The sequence below is a fragment of the Leptonychotes weddellii genome, chromosome 1, assembly GCF_054177405.1.
Source record: "Leptonychotes weddellii isolate Sample4059 chromosome 1, ASM5417740v2, whole genome shotgun sequence".
Taxonomy (NCBI): Eukaryota; Metazoa; Chordata; class Mammalia; order Carnivora; family Phocidae; genus Leptonychotes; species Leptonychotes weddellii.
The window spans coordinates 133,711,377-133,736,054 of NC_138369.1; the positions used below are offsets into that span (position 1 = coordinate 133,711,377).

The 24,678-nt window shown below is 39.4% G+C and overlaps 1 protein-coding gene and 1 long non-coding RNA gene across 2 annotated transcripts; one reads left to right on the forward strand and one right to left on the reverse strand.

The window, feature by feature from the left end:
- Positions 1 to 10,514: 10,514 nt before the first annotated feature.
- Positions 10,515 to 16,781, reverse strand: NDUFB4 (NADH:ubiquinone oxidoreductase subunit B4). The gene is made up of 3 exons (XM_006731936.3): positions 16,562 to 16,781; positions 12,507 to 12,653; positions 10,515 to 10,636 (listed from the first exon to the last, which is right to left on the reverse strand). Exons 1-3 carry the CDS (start codon positions 16,739 to 16,741, stop codon positions 10,574 to 10,576), a joined length of 390 nt encoding a protein of 129 aa, XP_006731999.1. The 5' UTR covers positions 16,742 to 16,781; the 3' UTR covers positions 10,515 to 10,573.
- Positions 16,782 to 17,275: 494 nt separating this feature from the next.
- On the forward strand, positions 17,276 to 19,301 carry LOC115940483 (uncharacterized). The gene is made up of 3 exons (XR_004075228.2): positions 17,276 to 17,643; positions 17,891 to 18,046; positions 18,572 to 19,301. It is a non-coding gene; the product is annotated as an uncharacterized LOC115940483 (long non-coding RNA).
- Positions 19,302 to 24,678: the final 5,377 nt, after the last annotated feature.

Consider the following 24,678-nt stretch of genomic DNA (forward strand, 5'->3'; position numbering starts at 1 on the left):
CTCCTGTGGTGCTTCCTGGGCTCTTCTCTCAGATGACCCAAACTAAGACGACCACTCAAATAGTTTATGGCCAAACTCCAACCTTTCCAGAACAACCTCCTCTAACTCTGCTCTTATCCACGTACCTAGACTCTCATCCATTTCTGTTCACTCCATCATCATCAGTTTGGTGGCCAAGCCTTCCAGGAGCTGAGGAAACATTCAGCATTTACATCCATTCAGTCCCAGTCCTTGCTTTATCTCCTCCACTTTATCTTGTTGGCAGCAACTCCTCAGCAAGAGACAATATTTCATCCAGCCACGCTGTTCACGCTAATTAAAAAAAGATTTAGTTTCCTTCTGTTGTGCTTCAGATCAGCAAGAAAGATCTGTACCCTTTCCTTAATTCCCTATTCTCGAAGATACTTTCCTCTACCATGCTCCTGAAGAGATATACCATCTCTTTCCTGAGAAATAAAAATTCTTTAAAAAAAAAAAAAAAAAGAAAGGCACCCTGATTAGGTTTCCTCCAATGACAAGAGGGTTTTCTAACAGATCCCCTTGGCATCATTACGTATTTTCCTGTCTGAGAGGTTCTCAATAGGGGAGATTTTGTGCCTCCTCCAAGACATCTGATCAAGTCTACAGACATTTTTGGTTGTCACAACTGGGGAAGTTGCTACTGGCATCTAGCAGATAAAGGTCAGGGACCCTCTTAAGCATTCTATAGCACACAGGGCAGTCTCCCACAGCAAAGAATTAGCCAACACTGGATGTCAATAGAGCCAACGTTGAGAAACGCTGCTGCAACCACAGTGGTTCTCAACTTCAGCCGTACCTTCCATCTCCTGGCAGCTTCCGAAACTCCAAGTGCATGGGGTATGCCTCAGATCACCTGAATTAGAAATGCTGGGGATAGAGCCCAAATGACTTTTAAATTCTTTTTTTTTTTAAGTTTTTTATTTTAATCCCAATATAGTTAACATACAGTGTTGTCTTAGTTTCAGGTGCACAATAAAGTGATTCAGCAATTCTATGCATCACTCCAGGGCTCATCATGATAAGTGTACTCTTTAATCCCCTTCACCTGTTTCACCCATCCCCCCATCCACCTTCTCTCAGGTAGCCCTCTGTTTGTTCTCTGTAGTTAAGAGTCTGTTTTTTGGTTTGTGCCTTTTTTTTTTCCCATTTGTTCACTTGTTATGTTTCTTGAATTCCACAAAGGTGTGAAATCACATGGCATTTGTCTTTCTCTGACTGATTTATTTCACTTAGCATTATAGTCTCTAGCTCCCGCCACATCGTCACAAATGGCAAGACTTCGTTCTTTCTTAAGGCTGAGTAATTTCCATCTTCTTTATCCATTCATCTATGAATGGACACTTGGGTTGCTTCCATATCTTGGCTATTGTAAATAATGCTGCTGTAAACATAGGGGTGCATGTATCCTTTCAAATTAGTGTTTTCATATTCTTTGGGTAAATACCCAGTAGTGCGATTACTAGATCATAGGGTAGTTCTATTTTTTTTTTAAGATTTTATTTATTTATTTGACAGAGAGAGAGACATCGAAAGAGTGGACACAAGCAGGGGGAGTGGGAGAGGGAGAAGCAGGCTTCCCACTGAGCAGGGAGCCCGATGCGGGGCTTGATCCCAGGACCCTGGGATCATGACCTGAGCCAAAGGCAGGCGCTTAACAACTGAGCCACCCAGGCACCTCATAGGGTAGTTCTATTTTTAACTTTTTGAGGAACCTCCGTACTGCTTTCCACAGTTGTTGCACCAGCTTACATTCCCACCAACTGTGCATAAGCGTTCCTTTTTCTCCACATCCTCACCAACACCTGTTGTTTCTTGTGTTTTTGATTTTCTCCATTCAGACAGGTGTGAGGTGATACCTCATTGTAGTTTTGATTTGCATTTCCCTGCTGATGAGTGATGTTGAGCATCTTTTCACGTGTCTGTTAGCCATCTGGAGGTCTTCTTTGGAAAAATGTCTGTTTCATGTCTTCTGCCCATTTCTTAACTAGATTAATTTTTTGGGTGTTGAGTTTGATAAGTTCTTTATATACTTTGGATACTAACCCTTATCTGATATGTTATTTGCAAATATCTTCTCCCATTCTGTAGGTTGCTTTTAATTTTGTTGATTGTTTCCTTTGTTGTGCAGAAACTTTTTATCTTGATGAAGTCCCAATAGTGCATTGTTGCTTTTGTTTCCCTTGCCTCTGGAGACGTGTCTAGCAAGAAGTTGCTACGGTTGAGGTCTAAGAGGTTGCTGCCTGTGTTTTCCCTTAGGATTTTGATGTTTCCTGTCTCACATTTAGGTCCTTCATCCCTTCTGAATTTATTTTTGTGTATGGTGTAAGAAGTGGTCCAGTTTCATTCTTCTGCGTGTAGCTGTCCATTTTTCCCAACACCATTTGTTGAAGAGACTGTCTTTTTCCAATTGCATATTCTTGCCCCAAATGAGAGGGGTTTTGTTTTGTTTGTTTTTATTTTTTAAACTCAAGTTATTCCAGTGCACAGGCAAGGCTGAGAACCACTGTTTTGGAAACTACCTTAGAAACAGTAGAGGGAGATTCGGTGCCCAGAGGGGGCACAGGGAAAGTGTGGGAAAGAGGACAGGAGTTAGGAAACCTAAGGCCTAAATGTAAATTCTTTATAAGTTAGAAGTTAAAGTGCAGTTTCTGTATTATGATTTTCCAGAGTGGTGAACGAGTTATCACTATGGATTTGAAGTAAGTTCTGTCTTGGAAAGATATCTTACTACTAAAATAATAATAAAAAAAAAAAGGCTTGAGAGCTGACATTTAAACTTCTTCATTACATTTAGTGATCAACTAGCCTTCAATTTCATATAGTCAACTTTATGTAATTGTATCACAAATCTGAGGTATGCCTAAAGTTTATCCTTTTGTGAATCAGTGTAGTGCATAAAGAGAACAGACTGCCTGGGTTCAAATCCAGGTTCTACCACTTATTAGCTGTATGACCCTGAGCAAGTTACTTAACTTCCCTGAGCCTCTGTTTCCTCAGCTGTAAAACGTAGATATTTCATAAGGAATCCAAGACTCTGGAATTGAGATTGTGCTTTCATAGCTGAAAAAGTTTGAGCCAGTGACTTAACCTCTCTAGGGCTCACCTTCCACATTTGAAAGAGGGAAATGATTTATTTCACAGGGATTTGGTGGGGGTGAAATAAAACCAGGCACTGAAGGCACCCACGCTGGTTTTGGTACATAGTGAGCAGAGGGAAATATTAGCTATTACTATTGTTATTGTTTATTGCTGCTATTGCGACTCAGTGAATACTATTCATTCCTGCCTCAGTGAGGCTATTGTACCACTTCCTGCAGGTGACACTGGAATGAATAAGCCAAGGTCCTTGTTGCTAAATAAGCAAGCATTTAGCTGGTGATTCTCATGCAATAAGTAACAGAAGCCCAAAGTGTAGAAAATTTAGAAGTATTCTTTTTCATCATCCTTTAGGTCTTAAAACAAGAAAATGATATTAAAGCTCAATTTAAGATCTCAACACTGCATATTAATAGCTCAATTAATGTGAAAATTAAGACAGACGCTATAGTTTGATGTAAGTAGTTTGCATATGACTAGCTACAGAGTTTTTCCTGGAGGAATCTTGCCTCATCATGTGGGCCTTTGGGCTCTAATTAGCCTACTCTCGGTTTTTTAAATCTAAAATTATGGGGTGCCTGGCTGGCTGGATTGGAAATGCATGGGACTCTTGATCTCCGGTAGGGAGATCGAGCCCTGGTCCTGTGTAAGGCTCTGTGCTCAGTGGGGAGTCTGCTTCTCTCCCTCTTTCTCCATCTCTGCCCCTCCCCCTGATCGCGCATTCTTTCTCTAAATAAATAAATCATTTAAAAAAAAACAAATAAACAGATTTAATAAATAAATAAACCTAATATTATGTCAGAAGCTTCGACACAACTCACCACAGCACTATCAGCAGTAATATCTCGTAAAAACCAAGTGTATGCAATGCTATACATTCCCTGGAAGAGAAATTTAACAAATAGAGCAGTTTTGCTCACTCACGAGCATTTATTGCCTTTATTTTGGATCCTATGAATAAAATTAAAATCTGAAGGACAGGTATATTTTATGATATGACTTCTTTTAATAAAAAGACATGGTATCAATTAAGAGTGCATTCAACTGTAAAAAAATGTAAAACTGAAAATCTAACATTAGCTTAACAACTAGGACTTTATCTCATAAAAGAAGTCTGAGGTTGGCAGGTCAGGACACGAAATGACCCTGGACCCAAGTTCATTCTGGTTTTCTGCTCCACAATTTTTGGCAAATTGTTTTATCTTCACTTCATTTCCAGGCCTTATATCCATGTTCTTAGAAGAAAAGAAAGCAAAAGCAGAAAGGGACAGAAAGGATTTCTCCTTGGGGAATATCTTTTTATTCAGGATGGGAAGCTCTACTTGCCAGATTCTCCTATGCTCAGAACTGGGTCCCATGCCCACCCTTAGACCAATCCCAGATTGATTCCTTCGGACTGGGGTCATGTCTACCCTGCCTGAGATAAAGGGACTTCCACCAACCTCCTGAACAAATCGGGGTTCTATCAGAAGTAAAGGAGGGGTAGTGGGTGCTGTGGTGGGGAAGCTGTTGCCCGCCAGGGAGACGTTCCTGTGGGAATCCAGCAAGAACAATATGGGAGGTGTTGGGTTTGAATCTAACATCTTCACTCTCACAGTCCCAAGAGACAAATCTGTGAATTCTTGCTTTACACAGGAAATGCTCCAAACATCTGCCTGATTTCTCCAAATACATCCTTATTAAAATGGCTTTTTGAGTCTTCTGTATATATGAGGTAAGGAGGTTGGTGAGCAATTGTCTCAATTATCCCAAGTCTCATTTTTAATCACAAACAGGTGACATGGACAATCAGAACCATTGTTCTTAATCAAAACCTAGACTCCTAATCCGCAAATTAGCAGGGCTTCTTGAAGAATAGGACAAGTCATTTCTCCTCCCCAAACGTTTCCTATAGAATTAGGCTGTGAGACTGGCAGATCTTTAAAGATTTTTCTGGCTCTAAAATCCTGTATACCCATGAATGTGCTAGAAAATCTAAAAGTGCAAGTGGCAGGCCCTACTCTAGAAAGTACCACCTCTTAAACCCTCCAGACCCTCCCATTCTTTCCCAGTACCCAACTCCACACAGCATCAGTCTTCAACCCATTGAAAGAATGGTTAAAGATGTGCCCTCTGGAGTCAGCCTGCCCAGATTTAAGTTCCGACTCAGCTGTTATTAGCTGAGGACTCAAGCAAATTATTTAACCTCCCTAAATCTCCTTTGCCTAATGGGGATTTTTAAGGTATGTTGTAAGATGTGTAAAGCCCTTACTTTAGTTTAGTGCCTAGAATACAAGTAAAAGTTTAATTAAGTGCTGGCTGCTATAATTGTTTTTCTCCAGTGTGCGTTCTTCCAAGAAGGAGCTGTATCTTTTTCATATAAGTATCCTCAGTGCTTAGTACACAGCCAGGGCTCAGTAAGTGTTTGATCAATGCAGGAGACCTGACAGCCAGTGTCCTAGAATTCAATCTCCAGTACCTGCAGACCAACAGCAGCTCACTCCCCTTGCAGACTACATTGGTGTTTCCTCCCAAATACCCTGAGAGGACCAAACACTTCTGGGCACCCCCTTCTGCAGAGCATGATTTTGGAGGAGAAGCTGTCTATCCAGCCTCTAATAGATGGCTTCAGGGTAATTGACCACCCTTATCTCCATCTACCCTCACCCAAGCCACTTCATATAAAAAGTAGTAACTCTTTGATGCTGTCTCCATCCTATATAAAGCATAAATAAAACCTTCTCTAGCAAACTTCATGTTTTTAATTATGAAACATAATGTAAGTAGGAAAAAAATGTTCTTAACTGTGCAAATGCAGTTTCAAGAGTCTACACCTTGTCCTCCTACTCACAACAATTTCATATCAGATTGCAACCCCTGAGTCCTTCTTTTTTTTTTTTTTCCCCTGAGTCCTTCCTAAATTGATTTCTGGAGCAGGCTCAGCCAGTTCCCTCCTTTCCCCACTCCCACCCCCAATATTTTTAGAGCCTAATTATTAAATAAGCGAGGAATGATTTAAATGATTGGTGATAGAAGTAAAGAATTGACTCAAAGCTGATCAGGTGATACTCCTTGTGATTATGGAGGAAAAGAACTTGAATTCTAATGGTAAGTTTGCTGCAGAAATCTCAGATGTTTTGCCAGCAACGTTCAGAGATCAGATGTCAGACTTTCAGCTTGACTTTAATCTTTTAAATCCTGAAGCTTGGCGATGAGATCGATGCACACTGCACTTTCTTGGGATGCTGAAGGGTCTCCAGGTGGATGACTTAGTTCAATGTCCCTCCAGGTCACAGTATCAAGAGAAGGGGTCTCTATCTCAGCTAGGGAAATGGCAGTAAACAAGGCAGCCAGCGGGGAAACAAGTGGAAGCATTACAATTAGAGGTACACACAGATGCTCTACTAGAAACATGATAAAATTCTGTGTGTTCACAAAATGGTAGAAAGCAGCGGCAGAAACTTTGAAATTCAGTCTTTGAATATATTTAGAGCTAATTTTAAGGTGCTGTCCATATTTTTAAATCATGCATATTTGATCATGATAGTTTCTCATACAGATCTCTAATCTTTTCAAATACTCCATTAATGATCCTGAAGAATGGAGAAATAACCAGTACTCTGTATCTCCCCCAAAGTTATAAGAAGTCTGTGGCAAGTGCTACCAAGAATGAGAAAAAATAAAATGGAAAATAAATCAGGGAATGAATCCAATGGGATTTTGAACCAAGCATGAATGTCATCTTTTTCTCCAGGCAGGATCCATAATAAAGGGTGAAAAGACATAGTACTTAAACAAACCAGTCTGTTACAGAAGCAATATTGTCCCAGAGAAGGGAAGGGATGTCATACACGGATAAGGAATTATTAAGAAGACTGGCTCCTCATGCATGTGCATAAAAGGAGAACTAATAGAGATAATATACTTAGACTTTCATAAAGCTTTCGACACGTTCACATCCAAATGAGTCGCCCTAGGATTAGCAGGGACTGCTTTGTTCTGCGTAGAGGGCTGTCTCAAAATTGAAAATCATTTCTAGCCTGAAGTCTTACAACAGCCTGATTACTGGTCATCCTCTAGCCTTTCTTGCCCTGAGATCCTCCTCCAGGATCCAGAATGATCTTCCAGGAATGCAAATCCCATCAGGTTATTCCTGCCTAATACCTTCAGTGGCTCCCATTGCCATCAAGATGAAGTCTAAACTCCTTAATTGTGATAAGGGCCTTAAGATCTCATTCTGGTTCCTTGTCATTTTTGGATGCTCAACATTTGAACCACTTTCTTATGTTTGGAAATTCCTTATCTGCCTCATACTTTAGAGCTGAACATGCCATATGCTTGCTTTTTCAGCCTTCCCTGCAGATAGAAGTCAGGCACAGCCAATCAGATGCTCCTGAACTCAGGAGCAAGTGATGGGAAGATATGGGGACCTTGAGGAACTCTCTCTGTGGTTTGGTTGTAATAAGCTTGAGCTTTTGGGCCAACAGAGACAGCAATACCAATGTAGGTCCAGTGCTCAGGGCCCACAGTAACGGTCAGACACATGGTAACATCAAGCACTCAGATGAGGGGTAATTGGTATTCTCACCAAACCACTTCTGGTGTGATTTGGGGCACTGTTTGTGGTAATAAAAAAATCTTTAGAAATTGATTAAACTCTTAAGAACACATTGCTCAATAAATTCTCAATGCTAACAAAAATGTTCTACAATCAACAAAACTAAAAGGCAACCTATGGAATGGGAGAAGATATTTACAAATGACATATCTGATAAAGGGTTAGTATCCAAAGTATATAAAGAACTTATACAACTCAACCCCAAAAACCAAATAATCCAATTTAAAAACAGAAGACATGAACAGAAATTTTTCCAAAGAAGACACCCAGATGGCCAACAGACACATGAAAAGATGTTCAACATCACTCATCATCAGGGAAATGCAAATCAAAAGTACAATGAGATACCACCTCACACCTGTCTGAATGGAGAAAATCAAAAACACAAGAAACAACAGGTATTGGTGAGGATGTGGAGAAAAAGGAACTCTTGTGCACTGTTGGTAGGTAGGCAAACTGGTACAACCACTTGTGGAAAACAGTATGAAGATTCCTCAAAAAGTTAAGAATAGAACTATCCTAAATACTAAATACTTTGTAAGTAGTAACTCATGAAACAATGAATTTAATAACAATGTATTACTAGTATATGTATTTTAAAGATAAGAAAACTGAGTCACAGAGAACTTAAATACTTTCCAGGTTACTTCACCAGTAAGTAGTGGGAGAGCAGGGATACAAATGCAAGGTCAGGGAGTGGGACTAACAGTTCCAACCTCTAATCACAATTGGTTCTCTTGGCAACCAGCCCCGGCTTAAGTGTGGTCCAAAACTTAGCTCAGTAACATAACAAAAGACACCTCTATCTTATCACTTAGGAAATCCTGAGGGTTTTAGGAGCTCTGCGCCAGAAACAAGGACAAAGACTAAATATATATTTCTTATTATAAATCACAATGTCAGAGGATTTCACGTTAATCTGAAGCTGTGATTACCTCCTGGTCATTTTGGGCTTCTTATGCCTGGCAAACAGTAGACCAAAAAAAAAAGTTTCCATATTAGCAGCACTAAATGACCTTCATTACAAGGAGCTAGGGTTGCTGCTACAGAATGGGGGCCTAAAGGGATATATCTGGAGCCCAGGGGAATCACTTTTGCTTCTTGGTGCTTCCATGTCCGGTGATGAATGTAAATAGGCAATTGCTGCAACAAAGGCCTAATGATACAAGAGTAACTAGGGTTCCGGCCTTGAAGATAAAGGTCCTGGTGACTCCATCAGGCAAGCATTCTAGACCTTCTAAAGTGATGGCCAAGGAAGGAAAACCTAGAAAGCATGATGGGGCGAAATGATGAATCTATTACAGCTTCAGACCAGTTTCAACAGTGTGGGACTGAAGCTTGTTCCACTAACCCTCCTATACTGAGATTGTACCTAGTCACCTCCCCGAATGACGTTGCAGATTAATGTGTGCACAGATCCAAGCAGAACATGGAGTGGATGAGGAAATCGTCTACCTCTTGTGCCTGTATCACTTCCTCTTGGCCAATCTTTTTACTCCAATTGCTGCTGCAGCTCTGAGCTCCTGCAGGTGTGACCTGACAATATGCCACCTCAGCTGTACAGCACATCACTTCCTTTCTGCCCTCAGCTTCCTTCCCCTTCCATGTGAGAAGCCCGTAAGAACCCTCAGCCATTCTGAGGCTCGCCCATACCTGAAGTGAAAGAGAATTAACTGCGTGAGACAACTTGTGACCAACTGGGGGAGAAGCTAGTGGATACTTGTTTTTTCCTTGTCTGCAGGGAGTATTATGTGTACACTCCACAGGGCTCCTCAGAAGGTCCCTAGTGGAATTGAGCCAGCTACTCTGAGGCAACGGGCCAATAGCACACACTTGTGGGCTGTCCCTCTAGCCCTGTTCCACTCTTACCAGTCTGCCACTTGTTCTTTCAGATCACTCCCTAATATAAACTACCTGCACACAAGCTTGTCTCTCAGGCTCTGAGTTTCAGGGTATCCCAGACTCATACAAGAACCAGAGAATACTTGTGAGTATGCTCTGAAAGTTAAAATCAACGTGATAACGTAAATCAGCCCTAAAGATCATGTTCTCCCTATAGTACCTTACTCCGCCTACTGTTTCAAGACTGAACCATAGAGCACGTAGCTTTATTTTATTGAGCAATACTGGTATCTCATTTTCATCTTCATGACCTTATGAGGAAGTGGGCAGAGATGGGGAAACAGGAGGCCTTGTATTCCAACTGTTAAGCTTGAGCTAGGATTCTGATTCCAATTTAACCTCCAAAGCCCATGTGCTAAACCATTTTACTTCCGTTCAATGTGGCCTCTTCTGTCTTCTCACCCCACAGTGGCCCCATATCTCACCATACCCAACACACCTTGCCTTCTCATGCTTCCATTTTGCCCTGTTAGCCCTGTGATCTTCAGAGCCTAGATCAATGCCATCTCCCTAGACAGAATTGCTTCTCCATCACTTTCCTGAATCCCTATTCTATTTTTTACCACACTGTTGTTACTGTTCTGTTGCATTTTCCACTGGGGCTGGAGCCAGACAAAAGTTTAGGTATTAAGTAGTACTAGATATGAGCTCTCAAATAACAATCACTGAATAAACAGTTGTCAGAGTGTGTACTCCTTAAGTACAGGGCCTAAGTTTGTTTTATTGACTGCTGTATTCTGGGCACAGAGCACAGTACCTGGCTCATAGTAGACGCTTATTTGTTTAATGACTAAATGAATGAACATGAATCTGTTTCTTCATGAAACTGTGAACTCTTAACATTGTATTATCCAGCAAATGTTTGTTGAATCAAGGTAATATTAAGAAAGAGAAAGTATTTAATGATTAATAGAAGCTTTATTTAAACAATAATATATAGAGTTATCATTGCCAGACTTAATATGAAATGTTCAATGTTCGATCCAATTTTCCTTCCTGGATAAGTTTTTCTTTCCTATCCTGCAGATAGAAAAAACAAGAAACAAACAAAACAAAACAAAACAAAAAACAAAAAAAAGCTTCATTAGAAACAACACATTTCTGACCTGTCTTCATTGCAACATTATTTACAACAGCCAAGATACAGAAAAACCTGTGTCCATCAATGGATGAGTGGATAAAGACATGGTATATGTATACAATGGAACACTATTCAGCCATTTAAAAAGAAAAAAAAAAGGAATGAAATCTTGCCATTTCGTAAGTACAATCTCATAGATAAAGAGAAAGATAAGTATATCTATCTTATAGATAACTGGTAGCTGACACAGGCAGGGGGTAGGTGGGGGGCAAAATGGGTGAAGGGGGTCAAAAGGTACAAATTTCCAAATATAAAATAAGTAAGTCATGGGGATGTAATGTAAACATGGTGACTACAGTTAATAACACCGTATGGAATATCTGAATGTTGCTAGGAGAATTAATCTTTAAGTTCTCATTACAAGAAAAAAGACTGTCTTTTGTAACGATGTTAACAGATGTTAACTAAGATTTACTGTGGTGACCATTTTGCAAAATATACAAACAAAAAAGGTACTGGAAAACACAATGTATTTTGGCATAACCCATGGTACAATCTGAAAAACAGGACTAAAATACTCCAAACCTAATTCCAATCCCCCATTGTCTAAAGCCTAAAGAGTACATGTGAGGAAGCAGCAGTCTGAAGAAATAAGGGACAATGAGAAAACACTCCTTTTTAAAAACATCTTATGCACATGTTGGAAGAATTATATTACCCCACTAAAAAGTGTATGTCAAAAGCAAAATGCAAACACCTTCTGGATTAAGTGTGGCCTATCTTTTTGTTAAGCAGGTAATTTATCAGACAATCAAAATACAGAAGCTAGATGAGTGGGCTCCAGTCTAGATGGCAACACAAGGCCTGCTGGGGGTCTAGTACCAGGGTGGCCTAGTGTCAAAGATAAACTGGGTTTCTCTGTGACCATATGGCCTCTGATGGCAGATTCCCACCACAGGCTGCTTTTGCTTTCCTACTGTTAGCATATTACAAAGTTTTAACATTAATCCACAAAATGTGACCAACATAACTAGAATTCATATAAACAGGGAACACACTAAATGATTTATGTATTCTGCTAATAGTTAACCCAAATAAACATCTTTTTAAAAATAATGAACTAAGAAAACTAAATATAAAGGTCTGCAAAGATAATATCGAAAGGCAAATCAAAATAGGAAAGTTTAACTTCTGTATTTTTTTTTGAGAGAGAGAATGCACATGCATGCGGGGGAGGGGCAGAGGAAGAGGGAGAGAATCTTAAGCAGGCTCCGGCCCAGCGTGGAGCCAGATGTGGGACTCAATCTCACAACCCTGAGTTCATGATCTGAGCCGAAATCCAGAGTCCAACACCCAACCGACTGAGCCACCCAAGAGCCCTTAGTGTTAACTTTTTAAAGTTACTTCTGTAGTCTCTTGCTTAATATTCACAGCACAATTCCTTTACATCACCTAAAACACACAGGAAAACTCTTTCAGTCTAAGTTCAAGCCTTAGAAATTTAAACTGACCAACTTATTAAATTCTAGAGCGGCCACTAAATTAAATTTGAAAGACTCAGAGACTATTGTGATTTTTAGCAAAGTATATTTCAATATGAGTTGAAACGATAAAGCAATAAAACCAAATATGTAATTGAAACTTTCTGTTTTAACTCCTGCTGGAAAGGAATAAAGATAAAAGGAGAGAGAAACTGAAGGAAGAGTAGAGGACCAAGGTGGGAGGAGCACTGGTAACAAATGCCAAGAGAAAGACCTGCATCCAGCACAGGGGAACCTATCACATAGAAACTACACATCAGGTACTTACTCTGTCAGTTTTGAAAACATAAAACCAGAAGAAGAGGGGCCCAATTCCAAACAGAGCTCCTAAGAGCGAGGTCTTGGGAGTGGGTCTGAAATTGGGATAGATGTTTGCTGATCTTGCATAGGTCCAACGAATCAAGGCAGGATCTTCCTAAAATTCAGGAAAACACAAAGTTATAGGAACTTAAGCAGGGCCACACTGAAACAATCTCATCAAAACTTTTGTAGGGGAGCAGAGGAGATGCCTTTTATGCTCCACCATAGTTGAGGGTACACCCTGACTATTGCTTCAGGGAAGATCTTTCATTTCTAGTATTTGTTGAGTAACTCTCTGATGATCCTATCCTGTTCAAGTCCTTCAGAATTTAAAAGATTCTTGTATCACCCTTCAGCTTTCTATTTACTTAAGATTTAAGAAACCTATTCTTTTTAATCCACCAGAGAAGCCACTTTTTCTCTTTGATAATTTTTTTTTCTTTTCGGGATTGTTTTGTAGTTTCATTGTCTTTCTTGAATTACGACCAACTAAACCACAGTATTCCCAATGAGAACAGATTTCATATGCTCTATCATGCTTTGTACTTTGTTTCCAGGACCCTTTCTAATGCTACCCCCCGACCCTGCTCTATTTTTCCAGGCTTCAAATAAATTGCAGGAAGGTGAAGAGTAAAGTAGGCCAACTCTGAACTTTAACATTTTTAAGCTGACTTGGCTGATATTTTTTATAAGCAAAATTATTACATTTTACACTATTAAAATAATTTGTAGTGAGGACAAGGTTGTTGTTAAAGAAAAATAATCAGACTGTCTTGGTTAAGAAAAAATATTGTCCATTTTAATATATTTATACTAGAACAACTATGTAAGACAGCAAATCTGCCCCAAACACATAATTAAATTTAATTAGCTAAATCCCCAAATGATTTTATAAAATTATTTGCTCTAATTAACTGATACGCAGATTAAAAATAAGCAGATGAAATCAGCTTTAAAACTTTAATACCAAAGGAGAACATTCAAGGTCCTATACACCACCAAGAAGTCATGATGGACAGGATTAAAATAATTAAACTGGATCTTTCACAGATCCATTTTAAACCAAACTGTTTGCAGAAAACAGTAAAGGTGAAGACACAAGATATAATAGGTTTAAGGGGATGTTTGAGTTCAATACCTAAAAGGATAAACACATCTATTCTTTATCTATCCCTTCTGCTATTAACATATTTGAATTCTCCCAGGACAGAATTCTCAATCTACCAGTCACCTCTCTACATATTTATCTGTCAGATCGGTCTTCCAGAAACAGACATTTCATTTCATAAAAATATCAACAGCCCCATGGCCACAGTTCATTGAACCTGTACTGCTGTTAAGAGAGGTTCCAAAACACACTCCATGGGAGACAGTTCTCCTTCTTGGACACCACTCCATGTCCAAAGAACCATCAGCAGGATCTGCCATGGTGAACACTCCTTGAAACTGTTTCTTCTTTTGGCTTTCAGGGCACACACCTGCCTGGTTTTCCTCCTAACTCTATGGCCATTCCCTCTTGGTCTCTTTTGCTCTCTTCTTCCGTATCTCTCCAATCTCTTAATATTGGAGCTTAGACTTCACTGGTCTTCTCTATCTACATTCATTCTCTTGATGATCTATCTCCTCCAGTCACATGGTTTTAAATATCCCATCTATAGGCCGATGACTCCCAAAATTATACCTTCCCAGACCTCTACCCTGAACTCCAGACATAATGTCCAACTACCTGCTCAACACTGTCATGTTGTCTAACAAGAATGTCAAATGTGATGTATCTCAAACTGATTTCCCAATATTCTACTCCCTGCTCTTCTCACATTCTTCTCCATCTTGGTAAAAAGCAACTTCATTCTTCTGATCACTTAGGTCAAAAAACCTTGGAATCATCCTTGACCCTTCTCTCTCTTACACCTCACATCCAATCTGCTAGCAAATCTGGCTGGCTTTACTTTCAATATATACTCAGATATATTCTTAACCACTTCTTAACCATCTCCACTGCCAAAATCCTGATAGATTACCTCAAAAGCCTCCTAGTCTCCTTGCTCTCCTTCATAGTGTATTTTCAACTAAGCAACCAGAGAGATGTTAAAATGTAGGGCAGATTACCTACTCAGTAAAAGTCCTTGCAACGATTTACAAAGCTTGGTGTGATCTAGTTCCAGGTACTTTTCTGACCTCATCTCTTCCCACTTTGCTCTAAATTTCTCCACTTTAGTCATAATGGTCGCTTCAGTATTTTTGCAACTCACCAGGCACACTTCTGCCTAAGGACCCCTACATCTGCTGTTCCCTCTACCTAAAATGCTACTTTCCCAGAGAGGTGTGGCTAGCTCCCTCACCTTACTTCTTTCATGTCACCTTCCAAGGAAGGCCTTCCCTAGGGCTATCTAAAATTTCAGCTCCTACTACATAACACATATCCCTTATCCCTTCCTTGCTTTATTTTTCTTATCCCTTGCCACTAACATGCTAAACAATTTAGTTTTTTAACCTGTTTATTACTTGTTTGCCCCACTGGAAAGAAAGCTCTGCAAGGACAGGAATCTATAGTCACCTCAGCATCTAAAACAGGGCGGGGCCTATAAAAGCAATTACTTATTCACTGAATCAATCATTGGTAAAGATTAGGCAAAGAATTTCCATGTATTGATCATTAAATGATTAAGTGCCAAGCACTCATTTAATTAACAGAACCACCAATGAGGCAGGTATTACTGTCTCTTACATGACAAAATTGAAACTGTCCTAGGGCACAGAACTAGAAAAGAGAAAATCCGGAGTTTAAACTTCAGCCATCTGGCACATCAAACCCTGTGTATGTAAATAACAAATGTCTCCCTCCACACCTTCTTCTCAAGTAAACAAGGTTCTGACATCAAGCCAACTGGTTAGGCAGATGTTTTGGGTTACACAGTTCAAGGTTTAAATTCTGCTCTATCACTTGCTAAGGGAGTATCACTCTATGACCTATTTGTCCTTCCCATATTGTTTTCTCATCTGTAAAATGGGGATAATAACAGGGCCTAACTCTTTGAATACTTGTGACATTTGAATAATAATATTCAGAAAGGGTTTAGATAGTGCCTGCACAACGTAAACTTCCTTCAATTCTCATAACTTCCAAAAAGTCCTACAGAACACCAGTGCAACTGCTGGGGCAAGTTTTGGTTGCTTTGTTTTTAATATCATATTTGATATCATATTTAAACAGCTTTTGTACAGAAAATTATTGAAAAGCCCACTCACTAAATAATAATAGCAATGAATCTACTGGTTATATGTTAAGTGCCTGCAATGTTATACAAACTATCTCATTTAACCTTACAATGATTCTATAAAGAATGTACTACCTTTCCCATTTAAGATCAGAAAACTAACGTTTAGAGGGGTTAGGCAAACTAAGGTCATCTAGTTTGCCATTATGTTCTGCCTTGGCTTCTGACTTCAAAGACCAAAGTTTCAACTAGCTGCAGAGTTCTGGGGTATTCAAAAGATATAAACTGAAAAACATCATTATATTCCCATCAGGAGAGAGCAGTATTGCTATGAACTGTGAACTGAAAGGTGGAAAACTGCTTTTTAAAAAAATGACACACACAACACGTTTTCTGAACACTCATTACAGCCCAGGCACTGTGTTGGCCAGTCCTGTGCCTTATCTCATTTACTCCTAACATGTATTAACCCCGTTTTTCAGACAGGAAAATCGGGGATAACCAGCAGAGTTGAGTCACTTTCTCAAGATTACCCAGGTGGGAAGTGATCAAGCCGGGACTCAAACCCAGCCCGGTGTGAATTCAGAACCGTCCTCTTGACCGCCAAGCTCTCCGCCCAAGGTCAAAGGGCTAGTGGGTGGGCCTGCTCTCTCGGCCTGGAAGAGGGCCAAAGTCTAAAATACTGATCGGGAACGGTGGCCGCCCCTCTGCGTGGCCTCCCTTGGCCGGTCTGGCTGCCCGGCCGGAGATGGGGGACCGCCCGGACTCAGGCCCTCGATTCCCGCCCGGCCGGCCCACGACTCACGATGAGCCCTTGGCGGCTGGGGTCGTTGTACTGAAGCAGATACTCCCGTTTAAGCCGGGATCTTATGGCCAACCGCTCGGCTTCCGCCTTCCGGGCTTCCGGAGATACGTTGTATTCGGCTGGGTCGAGGGTAGAGGGTAGGGTAGCCAGACGCGACGGCTCGTACTTGGGGAACGACATCTTGGCAATCCGGGACACAATTGCGCCTGCGCGACTCCGAGGCCCGCCCCCCCCCTCCCCCCTTCTTCTGGCCTTCATCCTGAGGAAGTGCGCTTGCGCGTTAGCGGAAGGTAGGCAATAAGAATTTGCCCAGGAGCTCCGTTTCTTTCCTCAACCTTCCTCACCGTCCTGGGCCCCCGAATAGCGATCTGCGCATGCACAGTGTGCTTTCCTTAACCTTTCGCCCCCACCCCGCTTCCTACTTTTAGCTACCCACAATCTATTGCTTGTTGCTTCTTCCTAGCAGCCTTACATATTTCTAGGGACATAGCAGAGCTTTATTTTGTGAAGTTGAGCTGTGTGAGACTGGCAGACACAGGAAATGGGACTGGCTGTAGCTAGAATCCTGTTTCAGTGTGAGTCCCTCCAAGATGTGTGACTTTAGACAAGTCATTTAACGTCTCTGAGTTTCCTCTTGCTCATTCTGGATAATGACCCCTATTCTGTCCACCTACCAAACCTTTAGTGAAGATTAAGTAAGATAATAAATAGGTGCCAAAGTGCTTTGCAAAACAGTGCCCGAACCAAGAAAAAGCATAAGCTTTTCTGTACGTTACCACATTAGATTGGTACAGCGTAAGTAGCGGCGTGTTTTTCATAGGCACGAAATAATGTTTAATAGGAGAATGATTTTTTTTTAAGATTTTATTTATTTATTTGACAGACACAACGAGAGAGGAAACACAAGCAGGGGGAGTGGGAGAGGGAGAAGCAGGCTTCCCACGGAGCAGGGAGCCCGATGCAGGGCTCGATCCCAGGACCCTGGGATCATGATCCCAGCGGAAGGCAGACGCTTAAAGACAGAGCCACCCAGGTGCCCCGGAAAACGACGTTATAAGAGAAATGTTGCCTACCTGACTGTAGTAAGTTATTAACAAATGAAGTACTGAATAAAGCTCCTGAAGAAACAGTATTTAATTAAAATACTAATACCTCTTACCTAAAATCCTTAGCACTCTTGGGTGCTAAGAAGGAAAATCATCCTTAGTTGATGCTCTTATGCATAGGGGCATTGTATCTTAATGTGAAAGATGATTTGGGGGAAAAAAGGGGGGGCTACCGGAAAAGAAACCTTCATGCCTACTGTCCTTCTCTCCCACTATCACGAAGGGGGAAGAAGCAACTTCAAGTTGAACGGCAGGGTCTGTGGGTACCAGTAAGACACTCCTCAGGAGGAAACATGTAAACAATATTTCCATAACTCAGGCAAGGAAAGCTGGATCAAAAGAGAGCTTCAGCTTGGATGCAATGTCTGGGGACATAGAGGTATGTTGGGAAATGGTTGCTAGGCAGAGAAAGGACCTAGAAAGTGCTGGCATTTGAAGTGATGAGCAGCACTGCTGTCAAATTTATTCAACGTTGTAATACTGTTTTTAAAATATTTATTAAGCACCTGCTGGGTGAAGCATTCTGCACACTAGTCAATCTTAGTCAATCTCCTAGGCTCAGTGGGGGAAATGCAGAAGAAATGAAGGACGTGGTATTTGTCTTTGAGGAGCTGACAGTACAGGCAATACAGAAAGAACAGACAAGATACGGTAATATTTGCAAAGCAGTTTAATGTCCAAATGAATATAGAGCAAAATGGGCTCATGAGAATGCAGGCTGAGGGAATGTAGAAAAAAGAAATTTGAAACATATCACTTACACTCAATTTTAAAGAAGGAGAAAAAAAAGTTCTGGTTTTTTTCAAAGGTGTTTTAAAATACCATAAAACAAAATGAAATGCAGGAGCAGGTTGTAAATTCTAAAGACAATCTTGATAAAGTTTCAAAAACCTTTTGTTTACAGATTAGACACTGATCTGGGAAGAAGGGCATGCAAAAAGGTTAAAAGAAAGAAGAAAGGAGTGCAACGACTACAGATGACAAAGTTTTAAAAAGACTTGGTAAAGTGAAGAGAAAGGGAGAGAAAGAGAGAGAATGACGAGAGAATAAACTACATCATTTCCCTTTGGATTAGTTAAGGTGTTTGTCCCACATTTGCTTGATTATCATAAGGATCCCTTAAGATGATTTTGTCAAAAAGATGGAGTCCTAAGTTCTGTTCTGCTCTTGAAGATTCAGAACTGATCTGGCAGGGGCACCCAAAAGACTAATTTTTAGTTTCCTGAAGGGATTCTTCTACTATTGTGTGTTTGGGAAACGTAGAGATGACTACAAGAGGTCTTCCTTTCCCTCTTCCTTTTTCCAGGAAAGGTCCTCCCAGAGTGAATCTATGTAAGAGGGAGACCTAGATTCCATAATGAAAGAAAAAGACTTGATTGAGACTTTATCTTGAAATAATGCAATCAAAAAATTATGAAAATGAATTTATCTTATATTTAACGTTTAAGGTTACAGTTACAATGTTGTGCTAATTCTGATAAATCAAATGTTAATTTGTGGACATGGTTATTTTCATATAGCTCATTATCCTTCACTTTGCATTTGATTTCTGCAGCAGGGTCATATTTGCAGAAATGTTGGAGGGCTTTATCCAGTTTTTCCAAGGTCCTTTCTTAATCCTTTGAAACTAAATTGTTTCCTTTTGAAGCATTGATGTCATCATCATTCTTATTGGTTGTCTTTTTTTCCTTTGTTATCTGGTCCAACTCTGAGCTCCTCCTTTATTAGTCACTTTGCATGTGGATCCAGCAGTTCACCAACATCACTTTCATCAATTTTATGGAAGCCCACATCTTTTGCAAGATTTGCGATAAATTTCTATTGTTTTTGAGGACTAGATATTTCCAAATGGACGACTAAGACTTTGATAGGAGTGGATGTAGGCATTAGGGTTAGCAGATGGAACAATTTAAGTGGGAAACAATTTCACAAGTGGTCATTTCACCAAAGAACGTTTCATGTTTTGAAGACTTTTACTTTTCTTAATAGAATTTGTCAGAATTTATTGGGACATGGATTACAAGGACTAAGTATATGTATTTGACTGTATTTGTGTTTGTATTTAACCTGTATTTGACTGGAAGAGGGAGGATAAAGTGGTAAAGTGGAGGAGAGAAATGCAAATATGCCAGCATAGTCAGGTTATAAGAATGGGACAGGATTTCAGGGAACAGAAGATGGACAGGTGAATACAGAAACTGTAAGAGGCAGGTAAGTTCCTGCTTATGAAGAGCATTCCTTCTCTTAATTGGGTAGGATCATAGGTAAATTTGTGAATAAACCCAATGCCCAGAGATTTAACTAATCAGTGATTAACAGCAGCTGACATTTAGTGAGCATTTTCCTTTATTCTTGTTTTTAAAAATCTTAACATTGAATATCAGCAAAGGATATGCTGTCAAACTAATGCAGGGTCCCTTCCTTACATGAGCCCTCTCAAGAACCCTGGGAAGGGCCCTAGAAATGTGCTCACATGGCCATTCTGTTTTTGTAAAATTAGAAAAAGTAAGATACTTAAATCACAGTTGCCTAAGACTGTTGTGTCTCTCCTCTCTGACTTCCTTCCCTTCTCCTGTTAGGTGGATCACAGTGGCCTGAGGCATTTGGGGGATCCAGCAAATGAAAATTTGAATTTAGTGGAATATATTTATTTGATTCACATCAATTTCAAGTGGAATTAAATTACTGCTAGCCATCCAGGTGCAGGATTGGCTTCCAGGGTTATTGTCAACTCCCAGTGTGCCATGAAGGTGCAGGATCAGAGTTTGTGTTTTGATATGAACTTGTCCTGTGAATCTTGGCCCTGGAAATACACAGGTAAAGGAGGAGAAATAAGGTTTAAAATATACAGAACCAGAAGCTAATCTGTGGGAGATTCTTCCAGTCATCATTGGCATTTTTTCTTAAAGAAGCACCTCCTTCCCACCCCCACCCCCAGCTCACCCCACCCCCCAAATTATGTAGGCTTCAAGTCCCATCAAACCCTGATCTTCCTGTTTATCAATCTTGTTAAGACTGCAAGGAAGAGACACAAAGTGCTATGTGAATTAATTTAATTGCAAGGAGATCTAAAAACACGGGGTAGATAGGAAAGTCATCTCTCATTTGGTTATGTAGCCACCCTGGGGATTTATCTTCCAAAATTGAAATAAACAGCAGTTCCAAGGGAGAATAAGAACAATATTTTAGAGCTTCAGTGTCCCACCTAAGCTCAAGTAAACCACTTTCTCTTTGTTTACCTAGCATTTACTATTCCTCCAAAAGAGGGTATTATTGAGTCAGTTTGACAGTATTCAATCTAGATTGCCTGAAAGCACCACATGGGAGATTGGCTTTCACTGTATCCAACTTATCTGCAGCTTTGTGGATCTGGACATTGTCCAAATCAGTCACGAATAAGATTACACGACTGTTTTTACCCAACAGATGCACTTAAGTCACAGAAGCTTCTCATATTTAGAGACGACTCACATAGAACTACTTGCTTCCGAAGTGGTATATCCAGCAGGCACATTAAGACTACACAGCCTGTCCATTACAAACATACATCACTTTCTATCTGTTTCTACTATAGCTTTATAATAAGTCTTGGTATTTCAAGGGTGCAAATGTATCCATCTTATTATAGTTCAAAATTGTCTTAGCTACTTTTGTTCCTCTTCTTTTTCAGATGAATTTAGTATTAAGCTATTAAGTTCCATGAAAAAAAATCTATTGGGATTTTGAATGGAACTGCACTAAATGTATAGCTTGATTTGAGGAGAACAGATATTTTTAAAATATTGCATCTTCCCATCTGTGATCTGTTAGTCAGGTCCTTTATGCCTTTGGATCATGTTTCGTCATTTTCTCTGTAAGGAATTCTCACCTCCTCTATTAGGTTAATTCTGCTACATTATAGATTCCATTGCTATTGTTAATTGTTTCTTTTCCTATTACGTTTTCTAAGTGGTTATTACTGGTGTGTAGTAATATTACTGATTTTTATATACTGATCTTGGAACCAGTATCCTTGTTGAACTTTTTGTTAGTTCTATTGGCTTTTCCATTCACTCCTTTGGATTGTTCTATGGAGTTGGTCAGACCTTGTGAAAATAGCAATCTTGCCTTTTCTTTTCCAAATCTTGTACTTGTTTCTCTCTCTTAATGCTTAGCTAGGACCTACAGTACAATGTTTTATAAGAGTAGAAACAGAGTCTCCTATCTTGTTCCCAGCTTTACCAGGAAATCTGTTCACCACTGAATGTTTGCTGTAGAATTTGGTAGAAGCCCTTTATCAGGTTAAGAAAATTCTCTTATATTCCTTGCCAAAAGTGGTTTTTTAATCATGGATGAGTGATAATTGATCAAATACTAATTCTACATTTTTGTTATATAGTCATATGGTTTTTCTGTTGATCTATTTAAAACACGGAAAACTATAGTAGGTTGTTCTCATGTGGAATTCTGAATTACATTAATTAATTCTGGAATTACATTCTGAAATTGACTCTTTCATGGCATGATATGTTTTTTAATATACTGATTAAATAATTAAGTTGAATTAAATTTATTAGCATTTTATTTAGAATTTTAGCATTTAAGTTCATAGATGAATTGGCTCTATAATTATCTTTTTCTTATTTTGTTCTTGTGTAGTTTTGGTAGTATATTTACATGAAATGAATTGGATAGATTTCCTTTTTTTTTTTCTTTTTTTTAATTCTCCAAAATGGTTTGTTCAAGACAGGAACTATATATTCCCTGAAGACTCTCTAAATTATCTTTTAAAACTGTCTGGGTCTTCCTTTTTATCCTCAGGGGAGACTTTTGGCTATCAGTTCAATTTCTGTAATGGTTTTTGGGTTTTGTCAGGTTTTCTATCTCCTCTGGAATGCATTTTGGTAATACTTTCTTAAGTATCTTGTTTGAAGCTTATTGCTATAGAGTTTCTAATCTCATCTTATGATTTTTTTCAGTCTCCACTATCTTTATAATTATATAATCCTCTTTTTGTTTCTAATATTGTTTGTTTGTTTTCATGCCCTCCTTAATCCCCATCCCCTATTTCCCCTATCCCCCACCCAACCCCCCTCTGGTAACCATCAGTTTGTTCTCTATAGTTAAAAATCTGCTTCTTGGTTTGTCTCTCTCTCTCTCATTTTTTTCCTTTGCTTGTTTTGTTTCTTAAATTCTACATATGACTGAGATCATATGGTGTTTGTCTTCCTCTGGCTGACTTATTTCACTCAGCATTATACTCTTTAGCTCTGTCCATGTTGCTGCAAATGTCAAGATTTCATTCTTTCTTATGGCTGAATAATTTCCATCTTCTTTATCCATTCATCTATCAAAGCACACTTGGGCTGCTTCCATAGTTTGGCTATTGTAGATAATGTAGATAATGTTGCTGTAAACATAGGCGTGCATGTATCCCTTTGAATTAGTCTTTTTGTATTTTGGGGGGTAAATACCCAGTAGTACGATTCCTGGATTGTAGGTAGTTATATTTTTAATTTTTTGAGGAAACCCCATACAGTTTTCCACAATGGCTGCACCAGTTGTTTATTTATTGCTTCTTTTTTTCTTCATCCATCCTGCTAGAGGTCTGTCTATCTTGTCTTTTCAGAGAGCCTGCTTTTTATTTTATCATCTCTAATCAAGTTTTCCTCTTATACTTCTTTTATTTTTCTTGAGATTACTCTAATGTTCTTTTTCCAGTTTCTTTTTTTTTTTTTTTTTTTAAAGATTTTATTTATTTGACAGAGAGAGCACAAGCAGAGGGGGAGAGGGGAAGAAGCAGGCTCCCTGCTGAGCAAGGAGCCCGATGTGGGACTCGATCCCAGGACCCTGGGATCATGACCTGGGCCGAAGGCAGCCGCTTAACCAACTGAGCCACCCAGGCGTCCCCTTTTTCCAGTTTCTTAAGCAGAATACTTACCTCATTCATTTTCATTTTTATGCATATAATTATGTACATTTCATTTTAGCTACATATCCATAGGTTTTTATTAGTATTTTCATTGTCATGTAGTTCCTAGTATTTCATTATTTCTATTATGTTTTTTCCTTAATTCATAAGTTATTTAGAAATGTGGTTTTCACTTTCCAAATATTGTTTTGTTTTGTCTATTTTTTATTGTTAATTTCTAATGTAATTGCATTATTGTATAATATTAGTCCTTTGAAATTTGCTGAGACTTTTTTTTAATATTTTATTTATTTATTTGACACAGAGAGAGAGAGAGCACAAGCAGGGGGAGCAGTAGGCAGAGGGGGAAGGAAAAGGCTCCCCTCCCCACTGAGCAAGGAGCCTGATGTGGGGCTCAATCCCTGGGATCATGACCTGAGCCAAAGGCAGACCGCATGCTTAACTGACTGAGCCACCCACGCGCCCCTTGCTGAGACTTTCTTTGGGACTTAATATATGGTCAGTTTTTGTTTGTTTGTTTTTTTGTTTCTTAACAAACCATTTTTTTGAAATTTAGCATACATATAGAAAGAAAAATGCACAAATCATACATATGCTGTTCAGTAAGTTATTACAAAGTGAACAAAGCCTTGTAATCATACATAGTCATTTTTATAACAGTTCCATGTGAGCTTAAAAAGAATGGATACTCTATAATTATTGAGTGCAAGGTTAGATCAAGTTTGTTAATTATGTGGTTTAGGTCTCTTATATCTTTATTCACCGGTGTGCCCTTGATCTATTTCCAATATAGAAGTGCATATAATTTCCCAGTGCCATTGTGGTTTGTTCATTTCTCCTTGAGCAAGATTAGAATACACAGGGTGAATTGAAGGTGATATGGAAACATCTTAATGTGCATGCATCTGTGAGTTGTTTTTACCAAAAGACAAAGCAACTCATACATAATGGTTTGCTCATTCCATCCATTTAGTGTGCTGTATACAAACCAACCAGGAAGAAAAGATTTCTGCTTAAAATATACAGTACACTTAGAAACACATCTGTCATGTAGACATATCCAAAAGCTTATGAATATTACATTTTGCATTTCTCTCCTT